At 38.5% G+C, this 18448-nt stretch overlaps 2 protein-coding genes across 2 annotated transcripts in view; one reads left to right on the plus strand and one right to left on the minus strand.

Annotated features, from left to right (window-relative positions):
- Positions 1-3219: 3219 nt before the first annotated feature.
- On the minus strand, positions 3220-17360 carry abcb10 (ATP-binding cassette, sub-family B (MDR/TAP), member 10). Its single transcript, XM_008405805.2, has 14 exons — positions 16942-17360; positions 15268-15474; positions 14386-14588; positions 12585-12719; positions 12212-12358; positions 11104-11239; positions 10933-11028; positions 9105-9314; positions 7918-7997; positions 7640-7820; positions 6571-6614; positions 6265-6299; positions 6086-6144; positions 3220-5460 (listed from the first exon to the last, which is right to left on the minus strand). Exons 1-14 carry the CDS (start codon positions 17333-17335, stop codon positions 5267-5269), a joined length of 2121 nt encoding a protein of 706 aa, XP_008404027.1. The 5' UTR covers positions 17336-17360; the 3' UTR covers positions 3220-5266.
- A 308-nt stretch (positions 17361-17668) lies between these two features.
- urb2 (URB2 ribosome biogenesis homolog) overlaps positions 17669-18448 on the plus strand; it is a 32210-nt gene continuing 31430 nt past the window's right edge. The window contains exon 1 of the mRNA XM_008405801.2: positions 17669-17749. The gene's annotated coding sequence lies outside the window, so the exon portion shown is untranslated. The remainder of the gene's footprint in view (positions 17750-18448) is intronic.

Below are 18448 nucleotides of genomic sequence, written 5' to 3' on the forward strand. Positions count from 1 at the left end.
GTGTGTGTGTGTGTGCGTGTGCGTGTGTGTGTGTGTGTGTGCGTGTGTGTGTGTGTGTGTGTGTAAGAGAGACAAATGTAGAGACTGTGTACATGTGCGTACATGCTTGTTAGTGTGTTGAAGTGCAAAGATGGCTCAGTGTTCAGAGAGGAGGATGGGAAGGACAGAATAATGCTTCATTTGATTTAATTTCAGTCCTATAGGACAGGGCAAATTAACCTACATTAACACAACCCAGAGGAATGTAAATCAGCTCAAATTCAACCTTTGCACAAAAGCTAAACTATTCATAGGACGGATGTTATTTGGGAAACTCAACTGGAAAATCTGAAGACAGCCAGACTCATCAATCAGTCTTTACTTTTTAAGTTYTTGGATTGTGTAAGCCTTTGCATTTAACTTAGATTTAGGGCTGTACTTTGACTAGACCACTCAAGAGTCTTCATTTTCATTTGTTTGACCATCCAGGGATGTTCATGTTAGCTCCGTCACGTCCCCTCTGCTCTCGATCTCTCGTCTTTTGTTTCAGTGTTTTTGTMGACAAAACGAGGACAGAAACCTTCCAGAAGTTTCCACTGGTTTCTCATCAGATCAAAAAATATTTCCCATGAGTCTTCGGGATAATCAAGACACTTTTTGTGTGTATATAGGATGAAGCGTTGTTTTCCTGTGATTTTTGCCCTGGATGCCCAGGTTCTTTCCTATTATTAAATCATAAATGTTGACCTTAGGGGAGGTTTAAACTTTGAACTTTGCTCTGTTGGGATGACTGGACGTCGCGTCAATTGGCTCTTGGAGTTTTATTACTGATCTGTGGTTTCTCCCTTTGTGGATTCTTTTATTATTTTACCTCATCATAACCAGGAAGTACCACTGGAATAAAAAAAACMMMAMMAAWYMRRAMYWWTWAWKSMARKTWARKYMAARKWAAWKRMMWTKKKRWYCYTTTYCSKYYKRWYMAWKKKRAWKKTTYTKRAWTTYYTTWARRWYYYYYMRSCYWMYTYMWKSYKKYMRRMMRGKYCYKKTYYKSYTYYKGSYTKKKRAAWTKRRSYTWRSYTTTTTTTAAAAAWGGGATTAACCAAACTTAATTCATGATTGTTGTCAGGTTAACTTCTTCTGATATTAACTTTGATTCATAAAGYCAAAGTGCGACAAAGAAGCACAAACAGAAGAAATCTCTACACTGCAAAAAACAAACAAAACAAAATATTTTCCAAAAAGTTTCTAGAGCAAATATTTTAGTGTTAAGACAAAAAACAAYTCAGCTCAATAAATCAGGTTGTTTTAAGTCAGTAATTATTGGATTTAGATATAAAAAGTGTCAGTTTCACTAACAAATTTCTCACTTAAGCAGGAATAATGTTTCCCTGCAAGTGAAACTAGTGCATTTTATCAAGAAGTACTTAGTTAAATTAAGCTTGATGAGAAGTTACCTATAAGTTAATTTTGTGTTATTTCCAGTGTACGAATATATTTACCAATACTTGGTGATATTTTGTGTTTTTGCAGTGTAAGGTTTCTAATCCCGGGAGCAGGAGGAGGTGATAAACTCTCTAAATGCCGGTGGATGGGAGCTAAATGGGTGAGGCCTCCTTTGCACTGCATGGATTAGGAAATGTGTGTTTGCAGGGGGGGGGGTTGGAGCTCAGAGGCTGCAGAGCGAGAGCCGGGCTGAGCTACTTTTATGCACTTGTTGTGAGCCGTCCTGAACCCGAGGGCCAGAGAAACGCCTAAAATGTAAAGGGGCTGGCAGTTGTCGGGGAAGGAGTCCCGGCGGAGGGGAGGGCGGAGGTCACAGGGGCCGCGGTGGGGGAGGAGGAGAGCGAGGCGCTCAGCGCAGACAGAGGAAGGTGGAGGAGTGTGTGCAGCAGGTGGCGGAGAGCAGGAGTTCAGTCTGAGCGACGGAGAGCAGCAGATTTACGCAGGACGGGCAGAGATTTCCAGGATCGCTGATGCAAAGTGAGTTTTTTAAAAGCATGTTTGGTTACTGACTTCCTGTTCATGTCCTCACAGGTTAAACGTGGCTGAAGGTTTCTGGATGAACCCTGGAGAGACAGAAAGATCAAACCGGTTCTCCTGCAGAATCCCATCTCTGTACAACATAGCAGCTTCAGTGGACTCCTCTGATTTTCTTTCCTTTTTTTTTAAGAGAAATAAATTTTTTTGAGGCGTAAATCTTTGACTTTTTTTGCAGAGGGACTTGGACAGGAATATCTTCAGGGATTTTCCTGTATGACTCCCTGATTATGTTGTCGACATGCTAAAAATCGGCTTTCATTTTATGAATTTAGAATCAGAAACTGTGTAAATTTATTGTTTATATTTATATACAGCTCTGGAAAAATTAAGAGACCACTTAAAATGACCAGTTTCCCTGGTTTTACTTTTTATAGGTAAATGTTTGAGTAAAATGAACATTGTTCCTTTATTCTATGTACTACTGACAACATGCCTCTGAAARTCCAACCAAAAATGTAGTATTTATCGGCAGAAAATGAGAAATGGTCAAAATAACAAAAAGATGCAGAACTTTCAGACCTCAAATAGTACAAAGAAAACAAGTTCATATTCATTTAGAAACAATATTAATGTTTTAAAGAGTTCAGAAATACGAATATTTGGTGGAATAACCAGGATGTTTACAATCAGAAAGTAAAATTTTCATTTCATCTGACACTTTGTTTACTGTCAGCCGTAACAACATGATTTGTTGTAAACAGAAAACTCTCTAATTCCTTCCACTCMTCCATAAGAAAAAGCTGTATGAATTAAGAAATGCTGGTTACTGATAGTTGTTCTCATTTTATGATCTTTACATGTAGAAAACTATAAAAACTTTATCCTTCTTCTTCTTCACAATTATTTTGCAAGAGGTTATCCAAAACCATGTTGGGTCTTCATTAAACTTTGGCTCTGGTCCAGATGGGACAACATCATCCTACATACATTAGTAGAGAATATCACAGATCTGTCAACAAACCTGCTCAGAGCTGAGTTCACGTTCTGCGTCTCATTCGTTTTATTTTCAGACAGCAGCTCCGGGCTGAAAGTGGCGCCATCTGCTGGCAGTCTGAGAAACTTCTCTTGATTTTCTGTTTTTGTTTTATAGAAATTAAAAGTGCAGGAGGTAGAGTMGMTCTGATAAGATGCAGTAACTATTTTTAACATACTGGACCAAAAAAACAAAAAACAAATATAAAACACGCAAAGCAAAAAAACTAAAAATTAAGATCCCACTTTATTTTTTTGAAATAATACCTTAGAAAATATGGATAAAATTTAGGTGATACTTATACAGCTTCATATTAAAACCTTTTAAAAAATGAACACATTTGTACTTCCTGTGACAGACATTGATCCTACATTGACAAACAAATTAATCTGAAAATTTATTCCAACCTGAAGTGAATCACATAAACTCGATTTCATTTCCTTCTTTTTAAACATTCACTAAACACAAAAAAGATCAAACAGGAAACTAAAAACRTAAAGTGAAARGAATAACAAACACAATGATRGAAAACTGCAATCTGAATAGAGGCTAAATCAAAACACTTTTAAATTGAAGAAACAAACTATAAAATGATGAATAAAAAACTAAAAACATAAACTGAACTCATTTTCTGCACCATACAATCTACAAACTTAAATCAACAAATGTTTAATGACTCCACATTTACAAAACCACAAACTAACAGACACAAAATTAAGATTTAGTGAAAGTTCAGCRCTGGATTTGTTCTCAGGTTCCACGTAAAAAAMMMMMAACCTTTTATATTAAAAGGACATCATTTAATAAATGATCAGAGCGGTTCTGTCATGGCAGTACTTGCATCAAAGGTGCACAACTGTTTTGCCCTTCTTTATAAATAAACTATAAACATATATACTAGAGGTTATATTTTTACAGTTCAACACAGGGAGCACAATCTTATGGCATTTGGGGGAAAAAAAGCAATAAAAATGTTGTTTGGTGCTTCCACTTGGATTTTCATTTGAAAGTCAGATAGTGCAAAAAAGAGGGGATTTAATCCAGACTTTTTAAATGTTTCATGGAGATAATTATTCCTTCCAAGTCTAAATTTCTTTACCAGCTGTAATATTTAGTTTTCAGTGAACAGTTCAGTGGTTTTTGACATATTTATAAAGAATTAAAGGCTTTCATGATGAGATATTTACATCTCTGAGAGACGTACAGTTGTTATACAGCTACTCTCTAATTTGCAACAGAAAACCTTTAAGCTGCAGTATGTAACAGATAATCTGTAAAAAGGTTGAGCTCTCCCTGAGCTACTATTGCTGTCTGAAGAAACCCACCAAAAACAACCAATCAGAGGCAGAAGGCGGGTCTTAGAGCTGTTAATCAACTCATGTAATCGCTGCTAAATGTGCTAATGGAAAATAAACAACTCTGTGTATCTGCCGTCATCAGTGGTCATGCTAACTAGTCTGAGAATTCACGACAGGCTATGCTAGCGCCACACTGAGGTTGATTGACAGCGCTAAGACCCGCCTCCTGGCTCTGATTGGTTGTTTCTAGTTATCACTGGAGAAGACAGAGAACTCAATTTTTTTCAGATCATCCGTCTTATATTAAACTGTTGAAATAGCGACAGTTTCAACAAATATGTTAAGAACTATATTTTTTATAAACGTTACATACTGCAGCTTTAAGTCGGACGACTCTGACATACAAAGCAACTCTGATTTTGACAATGGTTTGGAGACCCGACCCGCTTCCATAAAAACGGTCAAGCTGAGCAGCTTTACAGCAGCCAGTTCAAACCAAATGTAAATAACTGGAAATTCAGATGTTGAAGAAAGACAATTTTACATAGAAAACAATTTATAGACCAAACCTTTCCAAACAAATGAGCTCATGTTGGTCAATAACGTCTTCAGTACAGTGTAAAAACCACAAATAGCTGCTTGTATTTATTTAGGCCCTAGAAAGAGCAGTAGAAAGCTTCAAGTTTTAAAATAATCTGTTGTACAGACCCAATACATAAATATACATTTAGCAGTGTTTTTGGCTGATTTGTATAAAGTGATTACACAAAGTGTTTCATAGCAAGTGGGAGCGTTTGATTTAGAAATCAAACATTCAGCGAGTAAAAAGTTTGTCCTCGGATCTTACTCAGATTAAATCGGTTTCCAGGAATAAGTGAATCCCGGCTTCAGTCCAAATGTGATCCAGTCTCAGGAAATCTGTTCTCAAATTGCGGTTTCCCTTATATTCGATTCTCCCCTCCTCCTCTTCCTCTCCTCAGAGAAGCGCTCGCTGCTGTTCTTCCTGGAGAAACGCCTGCTTCTCCATCAGCTTCCTGAACAGTCCCTGCCTGTTTCCCAGCAGCTCCGTGGGCTGGCCGCACTCGGCCACCCGCTGCTGGTCCAGGACGGCGACAGAGTCGGCGTTCTTGATGGTGGACAGGCGGTGAGCGATAATCATCACCGTCCTCCCTGTTCATCAACAGAGGGATTAGGGCTGCAACTAACGACTATTTTTGTTATTGATTAATCAATTAGTCTAATGAATAATCGGTTATTCTGACAATTAATTATTCTGATGATTAATCAATTATTCTGACTATTAATCGATTATTCTGACGATTAATCATTATTCTGACATTCAATTACGCTAACATTATTAGCATATTCTGATGATAATTCTGACAATTAATCTGTTATTCTGACGATTAATCAGTTATTTTGAYAWTCAGTTACTCTAAAATTATTACAATATTTTTGATAACTGATTATTCTCTAAATGAATCTCTAAAATGTGCCATTTAAGCAAACGGCACATTTTAGAGTCAGTTAACAATTAAAACCTTACTAATCATCATATTAATCAATTGATTTGGCTTAATTACTGCTCTGAGTATGTTGTTCTTTCAGCAAATTGCAAGTTTTAGAGTCTGAATATCCAGTTAGATAAAAGCAATTACTAAATTAGTTGATTATTTCAATAGCCGATTCAACGCGATTAGTTGTTTCAGCCCTAAGTGTGATTAGAAGAGTAATGATAAAAGAAGTGCAGGTTGTTTGCTTGTTTAAAGCTGTAACGACTGAATGAATGGATTACCCTCCATGAGGCGCTCCAAAGCCTCCTGAACAAGGAACTCGTTCTCAGCATCCAGCGCACTGAAGTAAAGAAGAAATGAAAGGTTTTCGTGAACAGAATGAAACAGGAAGTGTTTCCAACCAGAAGGTGTCAGGTAAAAGCCGCCACCACTGGAAGCAGACTCAGTCAGTCAGTCTCACCTGGTGGCCTCGTCTAACAGCAGGATCTTTGGGTTCTGAAAAAAAATAAACATTAAGATGACAAATTCATGTTTTTTTTAGGAAGAATTTCTCTGCCRATTTGTAATTTATGCCCATTTCCAGTGATCAATTTGATACTTTTGTACTGCTTGATGTAACCCTACTTTAATCCTCCTTACACAGCTATTCCTTTTTATGTACAGAAARGTGGATTTTGTGTTGATTTTTTCACAGAGAATTCCAATAAACAAAAAGGTAAATATAGCTGTGCATTGAAAACAAAAGAAAACATGTGGTTGTGGTTACCTTGAGCAGAGCTCTGGMGATGGCTATCCTCTGCTTCTGACCACCTGACATCCAGACACAGATCAGTCGTGAGTAAATGCTTCATCCTAGCAGTGGCAGCTTTTTATTTCCACTAGAAAAATATTCCCAAACTCATTCACACTTGTCTTTTCCAGAAGCCATTTTACAGCGCATACAGAGGCAAAACCAGATGACCACACATGCTGGAGTTCCGCTGGGGTTGCTAGGTAACGGGCCTGGGCTAGGCAGGGGTTGCTAAATAACGGGTCTAAACTAGGCTGGGGTTGCTAGGTAATGATGCAGTGCTTAAAGGGGCGGTATTATATGAAAGTGACTTTTTTGAGCTTTAAATCATGTTATAATGTTATTCCATTGTTTTTATGATGTAAAGCACTTTGCTGAAATGTGCTATACAAATAAAATTTGATTGATTGATGAAAAGCACACCTTTTCATCAAGGCAACATGCATTGATGAATGCTGCCTTGATTCATTAATACATGGAGATTAAATACTTTAATCTGCCGTGGCAACCATTCAGCTGTACAAAACGTGACTGRATCACATTTGGACTGAAGCCGGGATTTTTATATGAGCCACTTCTCAGTGCAATACTAGCAAAACGTTAMTGGCTTGACTGAGGAGCGATTTTGTGATCACTTCCTGAAGGCGGAGTTTCACAAAATTAAGAGAGTTTTTAGAGACAACGGTCCAATTTCAAGGCGCTAAATTACAAAGATAAATTTCTTTTAAGTCATATTTGATATATATATAGCATTTTTATAACAATTTAAGATAACATTGTTACTTGATCGTGCCACTATATAGCTGGAAGTACATAAAACTGCCCCTTTAACAATCTGGAGGTTTTGAAATGGCTCGTTTTCCAGACACCAAAAAACATTAACTTATTTCCAAGCTGGATAGTTATTTTTAAGCGCTTGGTCTGTTTTTAGAAGCTGTTGAGATCCAACTGGAAGCACAAAAATGTGCAAAATGTGAACTTTGCATAATATGTCCCCTTTAAAGCATAGCTCTTAATCCATCCTATTGCTGCTCCAGTTCCTCACCCGACAGCAGCACKCCTTTCTCCCCCACCACAGTGTCAAAGCCTTTGGGAAAGCTCTGGATGAAGTCATAGGCGTTGGCCACTCTGGCAGCGCTGTGGATGTCCTGAATGGTCACAGCGTCCGGGTCGACGGCGCCGTATGCGATGTTTTCTCTGATGGAGCAGGAAAACAAAACCGGCTCCTGGGAGAGACAAAACACAGTGACTACTGTATTCTCCTTTAAAGCCTGAATCCTTTAAGCTGCTTTCCAGTCTGGTGTTGAGCGGGTCTTTAATTACCTGGCTGACGGTCCCAATGTGATTCCTGAGCCAGTAGGGATTCAGATCCCTGATGTCATGACCGTCTATGGAAATGGTACCTGGAGAAGAGAGATGCAAAAATGTCCATTAACTTGGCAGCGGCACATTCATTCATGGGCTGCACTAGTGCTGCTAAATCGGTTTGATCAATTAATACATTTTTTGGCTTGTGATCACTTAATTTTTGAAAAATATAGATTTGATGGTAGGTTCAATGTCTACCATCTTGCCTGACAAGAGTTTTTTTTACAGCTTTTATTCGTTTGGACCTTGAATTCAGGTCAACTCTGAATATTACGGCCGTGCCAAGGATATATTTATTTTATTACGAGAATAAAGTCATAACATTACAAATTTAGAGTCGTAAATTTAGGAGGAGGAAGTAGTAATTTTATAAGAACTCTAAAATGAAAATGTGAAGTTATACTTTGGTTTAAGTTTTACCAAAGTATAACTGAAGTATATAAATATTGAATCTTTTAAAACATCAGCACCATTATCAGTAGCAGGATTTGAAACAATCATGCAACCAACTGAGTCTATTTTGAAGAAAGAGTCACATGGACTGAGCAGATTACGTCATGTTTTGTTAACTTTATCAAAACTTTTTTTTTTCATTGAAACAACGTTTTTCCTTGTAATTTTAAGATGTTTATTTCTGGTAAAATTACACCTTTAATGTGTCAATATTATGACTGTAGTCTCGTAATTTAACAAGAAAACTCGTACAGCCGACAGAAGGGATGATTGAAATATTAACCGTTTTTACCAGTCATTTGTAATTTCTTTCTAAAACGAGGAAGCAAGAAAAAAACATTTAAATCGAAAAAAAAAATCTGATCTGGTATGAAATATTTTTTGTTATATTTGTTTTGTTATATATTTATGTTTTTATTTTGAAGTCATGTCGCCCAGCCCTAAGCTGAACAGTAAAGCTGCAGTTTGCACTTTTGCCTAGTGGCATTAAGGTAACTGGTTTAAAACCAGTCTGGAGTCTTTCTAGCATGTTCTTCGTGAGCATACATTTTCGCCAAAGTCCAGAAACATAACTGCTAGATTAACTGAGCGCTCTAAATTATTCTTAAGTCATGCTGCTTTGTCGTCAATCCTGAAAGATGAGCAGGAAAAGACAACAGATGGACGGATGGACCTTTATTTACTCTTACCAGCGTCCGGGTCATACAGCCTGAGCAGCAGAGACACCAGGGAGGACTTCCCCGAGCCACTGGGCCCCACCACGGCCATGATGGTTCCCGCCGGGACCAGGAAGTTCAGGTTCTGAAAAATAGGAGCGTCCTTCCGTGTCGGGTAGGAAAAAGAGACATCGGAGAACTCCAGCTGGCCTTTCAGCTGATCTGGAGAAAGGATCTGTCCCTCTGTAAAGGAGTGGAGTAAATAAAAACAGATAATCTGAAATATTGTTAAAAGAACAGCAACGTAATGGAGAAGACATTGTTTTTAGCCAAAAAGCACAATGGGTTTTAAGACCAACTAAAAAAAAAAAAACAAACAACAAACCTTATACCTTGAAGAGGTATTCATACTTTTTGAATTCTTTCAATTTTTTCACATTACAAAAACTATCTTCAATAAGTTTTATTGAGATTGTTTTGCTATGCATGGACAAACACAAAGTCAGGTAAAGTAGAAGCTAGAAAAAAAAGGAAAATTAATTATTTAGGCCTTGTTTTTTTATTGTTTAAATTCATTTCCATAAACATCAACATCCCATTGAAGAAAATGTATAAATCCTCCTTTTGTTTTATTTGTATTAAAACCTAAAAGCAGAAATAAAAATGTTGGTTATTTAAAAATGACCACAGATAATCTATAGTAGGTATTTATTATTAAAAATTGTAAATAAATACCTGCGGAACAAATAGTCATGTAACATTTGCTGCTTTAAACAAGTTTTAGGGCAAAAACGGCTCTTTGGTTTGTAAAGTTTGCAGTTAACTGCTTTAACACATTAAAACTTAATAAAACTGTTTTATTTTAACAATTTTATAGATGTGAAGTTTGTTAAAACTGGTTTATTTATTCTTCCAGTTCATTTAGTTTAGTCAACAAGTTGTTTCTTCAGACATTTCCTGGTGCTTTGCTCTTGGCAGTTGGTGGTTACCATAGCAACCAGTAACTGGCAACTCCTCCCCCTTTTTTCTGTTGCCGTCGGTAACTGTGGGGCAGAAGCTGCTGGACTGGTGTTAATCCCTCTCTTGTTAAAATAAATATAGTGAACCTGAATGTGTCTGTCGTGAAGTCGATCTACTGGATCTGAGACGAACATAAAAAGGTTTCATTTTTCTTTTTAATGTGGCGTGTAGTTTAGTGTAGTTGATGGGGTTTAGATACTTTTACAAGACATGTATGTCATAGTCTAATTGCTAACATTCAGGATGCTAATTTTTGGAGCCAAAGCAGACATAAAAATCACTATTGGACATAGTTATATTTAGTCAAATAAATTTACGTGAGTAATTTAAAATAAATAAATAAATAAAATTCTTTTAGGAGTACATTTACTACGCTGTACTTTTTATTTTTACTTGAGTAATTTTACTATGAAGCATTTTTACTCTTACTTGAGTACATTTCTAGATTCTCTACCCACTGAATTAAAAGCAAACATATTTTAACCACAAAATTAAAGTTTATTTTATTGAAAGAAATTGATCTGGAAAAATTTTCTTTTTGATATTTTTGTTATATGTTTAAATTATTCTCATTTTGGTTCTTTAAAATACAAAAATTTGAACTTAACTTTATATTTTGGTTTGTCTGATAATGTAATTTTTAGATATGAAATGATTAATAATATAATCAGTTACTCAGTTCTTGAGTAGAGTTTTTAGCAAATATTTTTTTACTGTTACTTGAGTAATTTTGTGGATGGTTACCGTTTACTTTTAATTGAATAAAATATGCTGAAGTAGGGCTACTCTTACTTGGCTACTCTGCTAATGGATAACTTTGTAAAAATGTGTTTTTACAAACCATTTAGAGGAAACTCAGGCTTCCTGTCCAGCAGCTCCCAGAGTCTGGCTCCGGCTCCAAAACCTTTCATCAGCTCTGAATAGAACGAACTTAGACCTGCACACAAACACCCCATCAGTCACAAACACTGTTTATCACGCATGGTGCATCAGAGAGCAGTCCTGGATTTACCTGCGATGCTGATGCCCACCCAGAAGGTGTACATGAGGAAGGAGGAGAGCTCCCCCACTGTCATGTGCTGACTGGCAGTCAGGAGGCCTCCTTTGTAGAGCACCGACAGGATCATGAGGTTACCGCTCAGACCAGTCTGGGACATAAACACATGCATCATTTTACTTAATTACAACAGCATCTGGTGCAACTGACAGTGATTACACAAAGAGAACCTGCTAAAAGTCTCCATGACAAAACTTCCCCTTTAAACCACTGACTAATAAAAGTTTACAAACCAAAAAAACACATTCACACCTAGAGATAAAGTCCAGTTGTAAAATAGATTGTTTAACTTGTAAATTTTTATTTTATTTTTTTAAAGGGTGATCTATTATGCTTCCTCAAACAGGTTAGGATAGATCTATGGTCTACACAAAACATTTTTGAACAAAATTATTCTTAGATAATGAGATGTTAGTCTACTCATTTCTGCCTATTTTGAGCTCTTCTAGGGCCTTTAAACTCTAAATCAAAATAAGCTGCTACTGGCCACAACCCCAAACTCAATGTTTACCCTCAGACAAAAAGAAAAGGCTGAAAACAGACCCGCAATCATATAGCTGGATATCTTTGAAAAGCAGAAGTGGGGCCTTCTGCACAACCAATGCAACTGGTTTATGAGTGGTAAAGTCAACAACAAAACACTTGTCTTTTCCAGGAGCCATTGTACAGCACATAAAGCAGTAAAACCATCTGACCAAACGTGATGGAACTCAGATTGGATTGCTAGGGAAGAAGCTGTGCTCAGCTGGGGTTCCTAGGTAACAGCACAAAGCCTGTTGAATATGACTTATCAGGAGGTTTCAAAAATGGCTCATTTTCCAGACACCAAAAACATTAATTTGCCAAAAAGCGGCTGGATGTTTTTTTTTTGTAAGTGCTTGGTTTGCTTATAGACGCAGTAGAAACCCAAATGGAAGTATAAAAATTTACAAAATTGTAATTTTGCAAAACAATACTCCTGTAATGGTAGAGTATTATTCAGTAAAAAAAACACAGCAGAATCCTGTGCGCAATACCTCCTGCTATCACTGTGGATTTGCGTCACGACTGTTGCCACACTTACCACCCCAAAGAACCCGGCTCGGATGACGGCCTCCTTCCTGGCCAGGCTCAGGACGTAGTCCGTCTTCTCTGTGTACTTGCCCACCTCTGACAGCTCCTTACCAAAGGCCCGAACCGTCCGGATGTTGCCGATCCGCTCCTCCGCCAGCTGCACGCACAGTTTTATTAGGCTTATTAAACTTTATCTCCAGTTTTAATTAAGTTACAACAGGCAGACCGGGCTTTAAATCACATCGATACAAACTGAGGCCTGAGCAAACACTGGTTGGAAAAGGGTCACATTAAAATAAGAGAGAAGAAAGATGTAACACTGAGCATAAAAACAAATTAATATAAAGTTTAAAAACAACCTGAAACCACCTTTTGCTGCGTACCTGTGTCGCTTGTGCAAGTGCATCTTGTGTTCGTTTGGAGATGGAGCGAAGGTATCGGCCGTAGATGATGGCAAGAACGGCGATGGGAGGAACGATCATCAAAACGAAACTCGCAAGGCTGGGAGAGACGTAGAACTGGAAAAAAACAACGGGAAAGCTGCAATTAGTGGAAAAACAAACAAAAACAGGAGTATAAAGACATCAACAGACTAATTAAATGCACACTTGTGTGTTTATAAGGAACACACAAAGATAGACTGTATAGATATTTCTTCATTTGTCTTATTTATATTTTATTGAGTCAGTTTCAGTGCCCAAACCAAACTGGTTTATTTTACGTACGCTAAATGCAATAAACTGATAATTAAAAATGCATTTGTCCTCACAGACAAGGGCCCGGTGCTTCCTGAAAAACAAGAAAACTCTAGTAACTAAACCAGACCAGCAACTCCTCAGTGTAGCAGGTGTAAATACTGTAAATCCAACAACATATTATTAATGCCAGTTAAAAAGAGTCACACCCTGAAAATTAGTTGTGAATTGGTGGGATATAAATAAACTGAACTGGATTGAAACAACAGAGCTGTTTCTGTGTCGTGAATGTGGAGAGCTCACAGTCTAATAATAATAAAAGGATCAGCGATCTCCTCATTCTGACTGCAGGAACTGATAAGTAGTTTCAGGGAATCCTTTCACTTCCTCATTACTGAAAACATGAGAGCAAACCTTGTATTTAATGACTTACTTTCTTTTAGGTGGAAAAATAAACAAATTGAAAAAAAGAAAGCAAATAATTTAATAAAATAGAACAAGTTATAAAATGTTTTTTTAAAGGAATGAGTTAAATAAATCTAATAAATATAAAACAGGCAGAGCAGGAAGGAAAAGGAAATAACCGGAAGCGATCCATTTCCTTCTAGGTATAATTAGCTTTCCTGTGAATCACTTTTATCATGCCAGAGACTATATTTAGTAACTTGACTGAAACTCGCTTCACCTATTCAGGAAGGACACAATGAAAAGAACAAGAAGATGTCAAGACAATGAAAACTATTCCCAATACGGAGCGATGAATACGCTCAGTTTGCCAACTACTAGCAGAATGACCACAACCTGAACATGTGGGATGTTTACACAAAATACCATCCAAAATATCACCAAGGCAAGTTTCTCTACCATGCCTCCTTGAGCAGGTCAGGTTAGGATACGTCTACCAGTCACACAAAACATGTCCATTACATTTTCATTACAAACCCGTTACTTAGCAACCCCAACTGAGCCCAGCCCGTTACCTAGCAACCCCGACTGAGCACAGCCCGTTACCTAGCAACCCAAGCCGAGTTCCATCACGTTTGGTCAGCTGGTTTTACTAGCTGACCAAACGTGATGGGTAACCCCGACCACAGTCGGGGTTACCTAGCAACCCCGACTGTGGTCAGTCGGGGTTGCTAGGTAACGGGCTGGGCTCAGTTGGTGTTGCTAGGTAACAGCACAGTGCCTGTTGAATTTGACTCAACAATCCAAAGGTTTCAAAACAGCTCATTTTACAGACACTAAAAAACATTAACTTACTGCCAAAAATTGGCTGGTGATTATTTTTAAATGCTTGGGTTTTTAAAATAAGTTCAGACCAAAATGGAAATACAAAAAAAAGCATGAATTTTGGATAATTGGTCCCCCGCTTTAACATTTTAAAAACCATTCTGTAGCATTAACAGCTTTCTTTCAGATTCTTCAAACTGCTCTGAGTCCTGCCTCAAAGTGGCTGCAGTTTGTTTATTCGGCCCGAGACGCGACTTACCATCATGCTGACGCCGCCCACTGCCTGGGCGACGGCTCTCAGCCCGTCTGACAGGTTGTCTGTGATCGAGTGGCCCACCACCGACGTGTCGGACGACAACCTGTTGATGAGCTCTCCGGTCCTGTTCTTGTCAAAAAAACCTACTTCCTGCCTGAGGACGGCAGAGAAAACCGCGGCTCGGAGATTACGGACTATCTGCTGGCCTGGGGTAAGAGGAGAGGAAAGATTATTTTGACAATTTATTTATTAAGCAGATTTTTTTTTTAAAACTGGTACATTCTGTAGGTTTTTAATTTGAGCCTTATTTGATCTGATACTAGAAATACATTAAAAGATTGAAGTAAACAGATAATACAATTATTTTTAAAAATGAAAATAAACACCTTATTGCCTAAAATGAAATAGCATAGCATTCCTTTAGTGAACGCTTGATTATTTGTAGCAAAGGATTCATTAACATCAACAAGTGAAAAGCTCAGCTCTTCCTGCTCGCCTTAACATCAGTATACATCTGATCTATTGATATTATTTGGATTAACTGATTAATAATTGGATTGAAAACGGTGCTAACAGGAGATTTTATTTACAGAAGTTGAACCAAGTGAAGCCAAAACTGAAACTTGAGGATTTGAACATTTGAACATTTTGTTTTTAAATGCAAAATGTATTTATTTTTCGTTCAGATTCGTCTTAATTACTGCTCCGAGTGTGTTGTTCTTCAGTTAACTAAATTATTTAACGATTATTTCAATAATCAATTTATCAGATTAACTGTTTCAGCCTTGCTCTGAGTAAAACTATGCTGTGTACCTAAGAGCTTTGCCCGTTTCTAAGTAATGCACGACGTCTTCAAGCGTATCCTTCATGTGCTGCTCGACTCACCTGAGGCTTGCATCAGGTAAACTCTGGCAGCATTCGCCGCACCGCCGCACAGGAAAACCCCGGTCAGCATGAGGCAGAGGGACGTCAGAGACGCCGTCATCGTCTCCGTGTCTGCGCCGGACGTGTAGATGGTGTCTATGACTCGGCCCAGGAAGAAGGGAGCCGACATGGTCACGGCGCTGGAGACGGTGAGGAAGCCAACGCCGGCTGGAGGAGCAAGAAGCCAAAAACACGCAGGAAGAAATCTGGATTAAAAACTAAACAGTCCAGCATTTTTCCAGGGAAGCAGTGAACGCAGGCTACATTTTCTATGCGTTTGGGCAACTGAGCATCAAAAACTTACAGAAATAGCTGAAGAAAATTACACAGGTTGATAAACTTTGCAGGAGTTGTAGAAATTAAAGGCTTCCTGAAATAAAAAATGTCAGCCTCCTATTAACTTCAACAAAGAGAAACATTTCTTTCAGCAGGCAGATTAAGGCCGACCTGAGCTGAAGGCCTTCCCCACTAACACAAACTGACAGACACTTTTTATAGGAAATCATAATGAACTGAAATTTATTCTAACATAATCATAATTTAAAGCTAATTTAGTAATTTCAGCTGCTTGCAACAGAGCTGGAAAAGCATTACAAGCTGGATGAAAATAACTTAGAGTGAATTCATCATTTAACTTGGACAGTCCATCTCCATCCATCCATCCATCCATCCATCCATCCATCCATCCATCCATCCATCCATCCATCCATCCATCCATCCATTTTCTTTACACCCTTGTCCTTAGTGGGGTTGGGAGGGCTGCTGCTGCCTATCTCCAGCTAACGTTCAGCGGGGGAGGCGGGGTCACCCTGGACAGGTCGCCAGTCTGTCACAGGGCAACACAGAGACCCATTTATTTATTTTTAAATGAATTAATATAACTAAACCAACAATGTGACATCACTTATGTGAACGTGAAATAACCAGTCTGCTATAGAGTCATTGAAATTCACAGTAGGCTCTTTGGGTAACTGAAACACAAACTGATTAGGCTGTTAGGGACGGCACTATGACAAGGTGTCTTCAGGACAAACCTCAAATATTTTTCCTTGACGAACCTCTTTAAACGTTTAGATATAAGTTCATTTCATATGTTTTTGTTCATGTATATTCGTTTTTTGGTGAAAATGTATGTGGACAACACTTCAAGACTATAATGTTTAGTAAGATGTTACTTCATAGCAAAATGGAGCAAATCACCTGGACCAAACATTAGAAATGGCTTTTTTAAAGGGAAGACGTACAGATTTTTTTACATGTCAGAGGCCTTTATCAGGTAAATTGTAATAATATTTTGGGATGTTTATGAATATAAGCAGTTCTCAAGGATGTGAAAATTATGAATTCATAAATTTTTTTGGGAACAATGTGGAGTTTCTGGCCAAGGGATGTATTATTGTATGTTCACACTCAATTTTACAGATTAAAGCACTGTAGGGTACATTAGTAAATTTGTTTTTTCTTTAGTGGATAGGGCACCAAATCGGTTTCCAGCCCAGGGGCCCCAAACGTTGTGAATCCGGCCTTGCAAATCAGTGTAATAGTAACTAATATGCTGCTTTTTAGTAAAGGTAAAGTATGAAGTGATTAATCTATGTTCCGAGTCATTGTTTTAGCCTGTTATCTGCAGATTACCTGCCAGTCTCCATCTCTCCGGGTGAGCGAGATCCAGAATCCGTTTAACATCATCCAGAGGGACGGTGGTCGGAGTCCGCTGGCTCTCCGCGTCCGTCTGGCTCTTCGCGGACTCAGCAGGTGTGGAGGCCGCCGACGAGCTAGCGAAAGCAACAGGTGTGTGCGCGACAGTCCGTCCACGGAGGGAAGAGAGTCCGCTGGTAAACGCGCTGCAGGACAGGACAGAGAGGACGGGACTGGGTGGTGGACATGCGGAGGTCTTCAGCCCGGCGGACTGCCTCCTCCTCCGGTGGGAAGCTGAAAGGATCGCCCGGTGCTCCAGGCACAGCAACCTGGACTGGGCCAGCTTTAATTTATTTAAGTGCATCCTGTTCATGCGAATTAAAAGCCTCATTGTGCCAGCGGTGAGGCTGTAATTTAACAAATCTGATTATACTTTTGTCTCACAGAGACATTCAGAGCCGCTGACTGACTGACAGCGTCGGCACGGTTCTGGTTCGGTCCACTCGAAGCAGAGTCCCTCAGCACTCCATATCCTCAGCTGTGACGCTTGTCATCGCTACATTGCGGGGTCCTTTAGACCGTTATTGTAGACTTTATCAGCCYCTGGCAGCCGCCTTTCACCCAGTTTATCTCTTATCACTGACCAGCTCCCAACACCCTGCTGCTGCCTGTCACTATCATCTGCGCCGACGGCCACCTGGAGCGCAAACAGCAGCGACTGAAAACCGCCGTGACATCCGGGAAAGCCCCGCGAAATTCAGCATAAATCCACCTGGAAGGAGCTGGAATCACACAAGCATTAAAGGTGACCCTTTTTGGCTCGCAGGTTTAGAGTAACTCACAATACATCCGCCTCGGTGAGGATGATGATGTAAGAAAACTTTCCCAGACAGAACTAAGCGAACCCAGAGCGAACAAGCCCGAACACAATACGGTTGTTCTTTTTCTGTTTATTAAATGGCTGTTGCCAAGCAACATTTAAGTGCGCATTACCGCCACCAACTGGGATGGGGTGTTATGGAAGCCACAGTGTGGATCAAGGTACATTTTTTTGTGGGAAAAAATTACGCTTAGGATCAGTTTTACAACAAGTAGATTTACTTTTACTTGAGCAAAATTATTATGATGAAGTACTACTATCTGAGTAACATTTCTGGCAGTAGGTAAGAATGAACATATTTATTTATTTATTTATTTATTTATTTATTTCTTCTTCTTCTTCTTCTTCTTCTTCTTCTTCTTCTTCTTCTTCTTCTTCTTCTTCTTCTTCTTCTTCTTCTTCTTCTTCAGTTAGTTAGTTAGTTATTTTTTTATTATGAATGAATGAATGAATTCATTAATTAGTGTTTTTTTCTTGGTGCATGTAAATCTTGGTCCTAATCTAATTTCTCATTGTCATATAGAGGAAGAAAAGTTAAATATTTCTAAATAAAAAGTGTTGAATATTTATCTCTTAGTTCAATTTGGTCAAATAAAAGATAATGCAATCAAATTGTTTTTTTGA

Source organism: Poecilia reticulata, linkage group LG3 (assembly GCF_000633615.1).
Source record: "Poecilia reticulata strain Guanapo linkage group LG3, Guppy_female_1.0+MT, whole genome shotgun sequence".
Classification (NCBI taxonomy): Eukaryota; Metazoa; Chordata; class Actinopteri; order Cyprinodontiformes; family Poeciliidae; genus Poecilia; species Poecilia reticulata.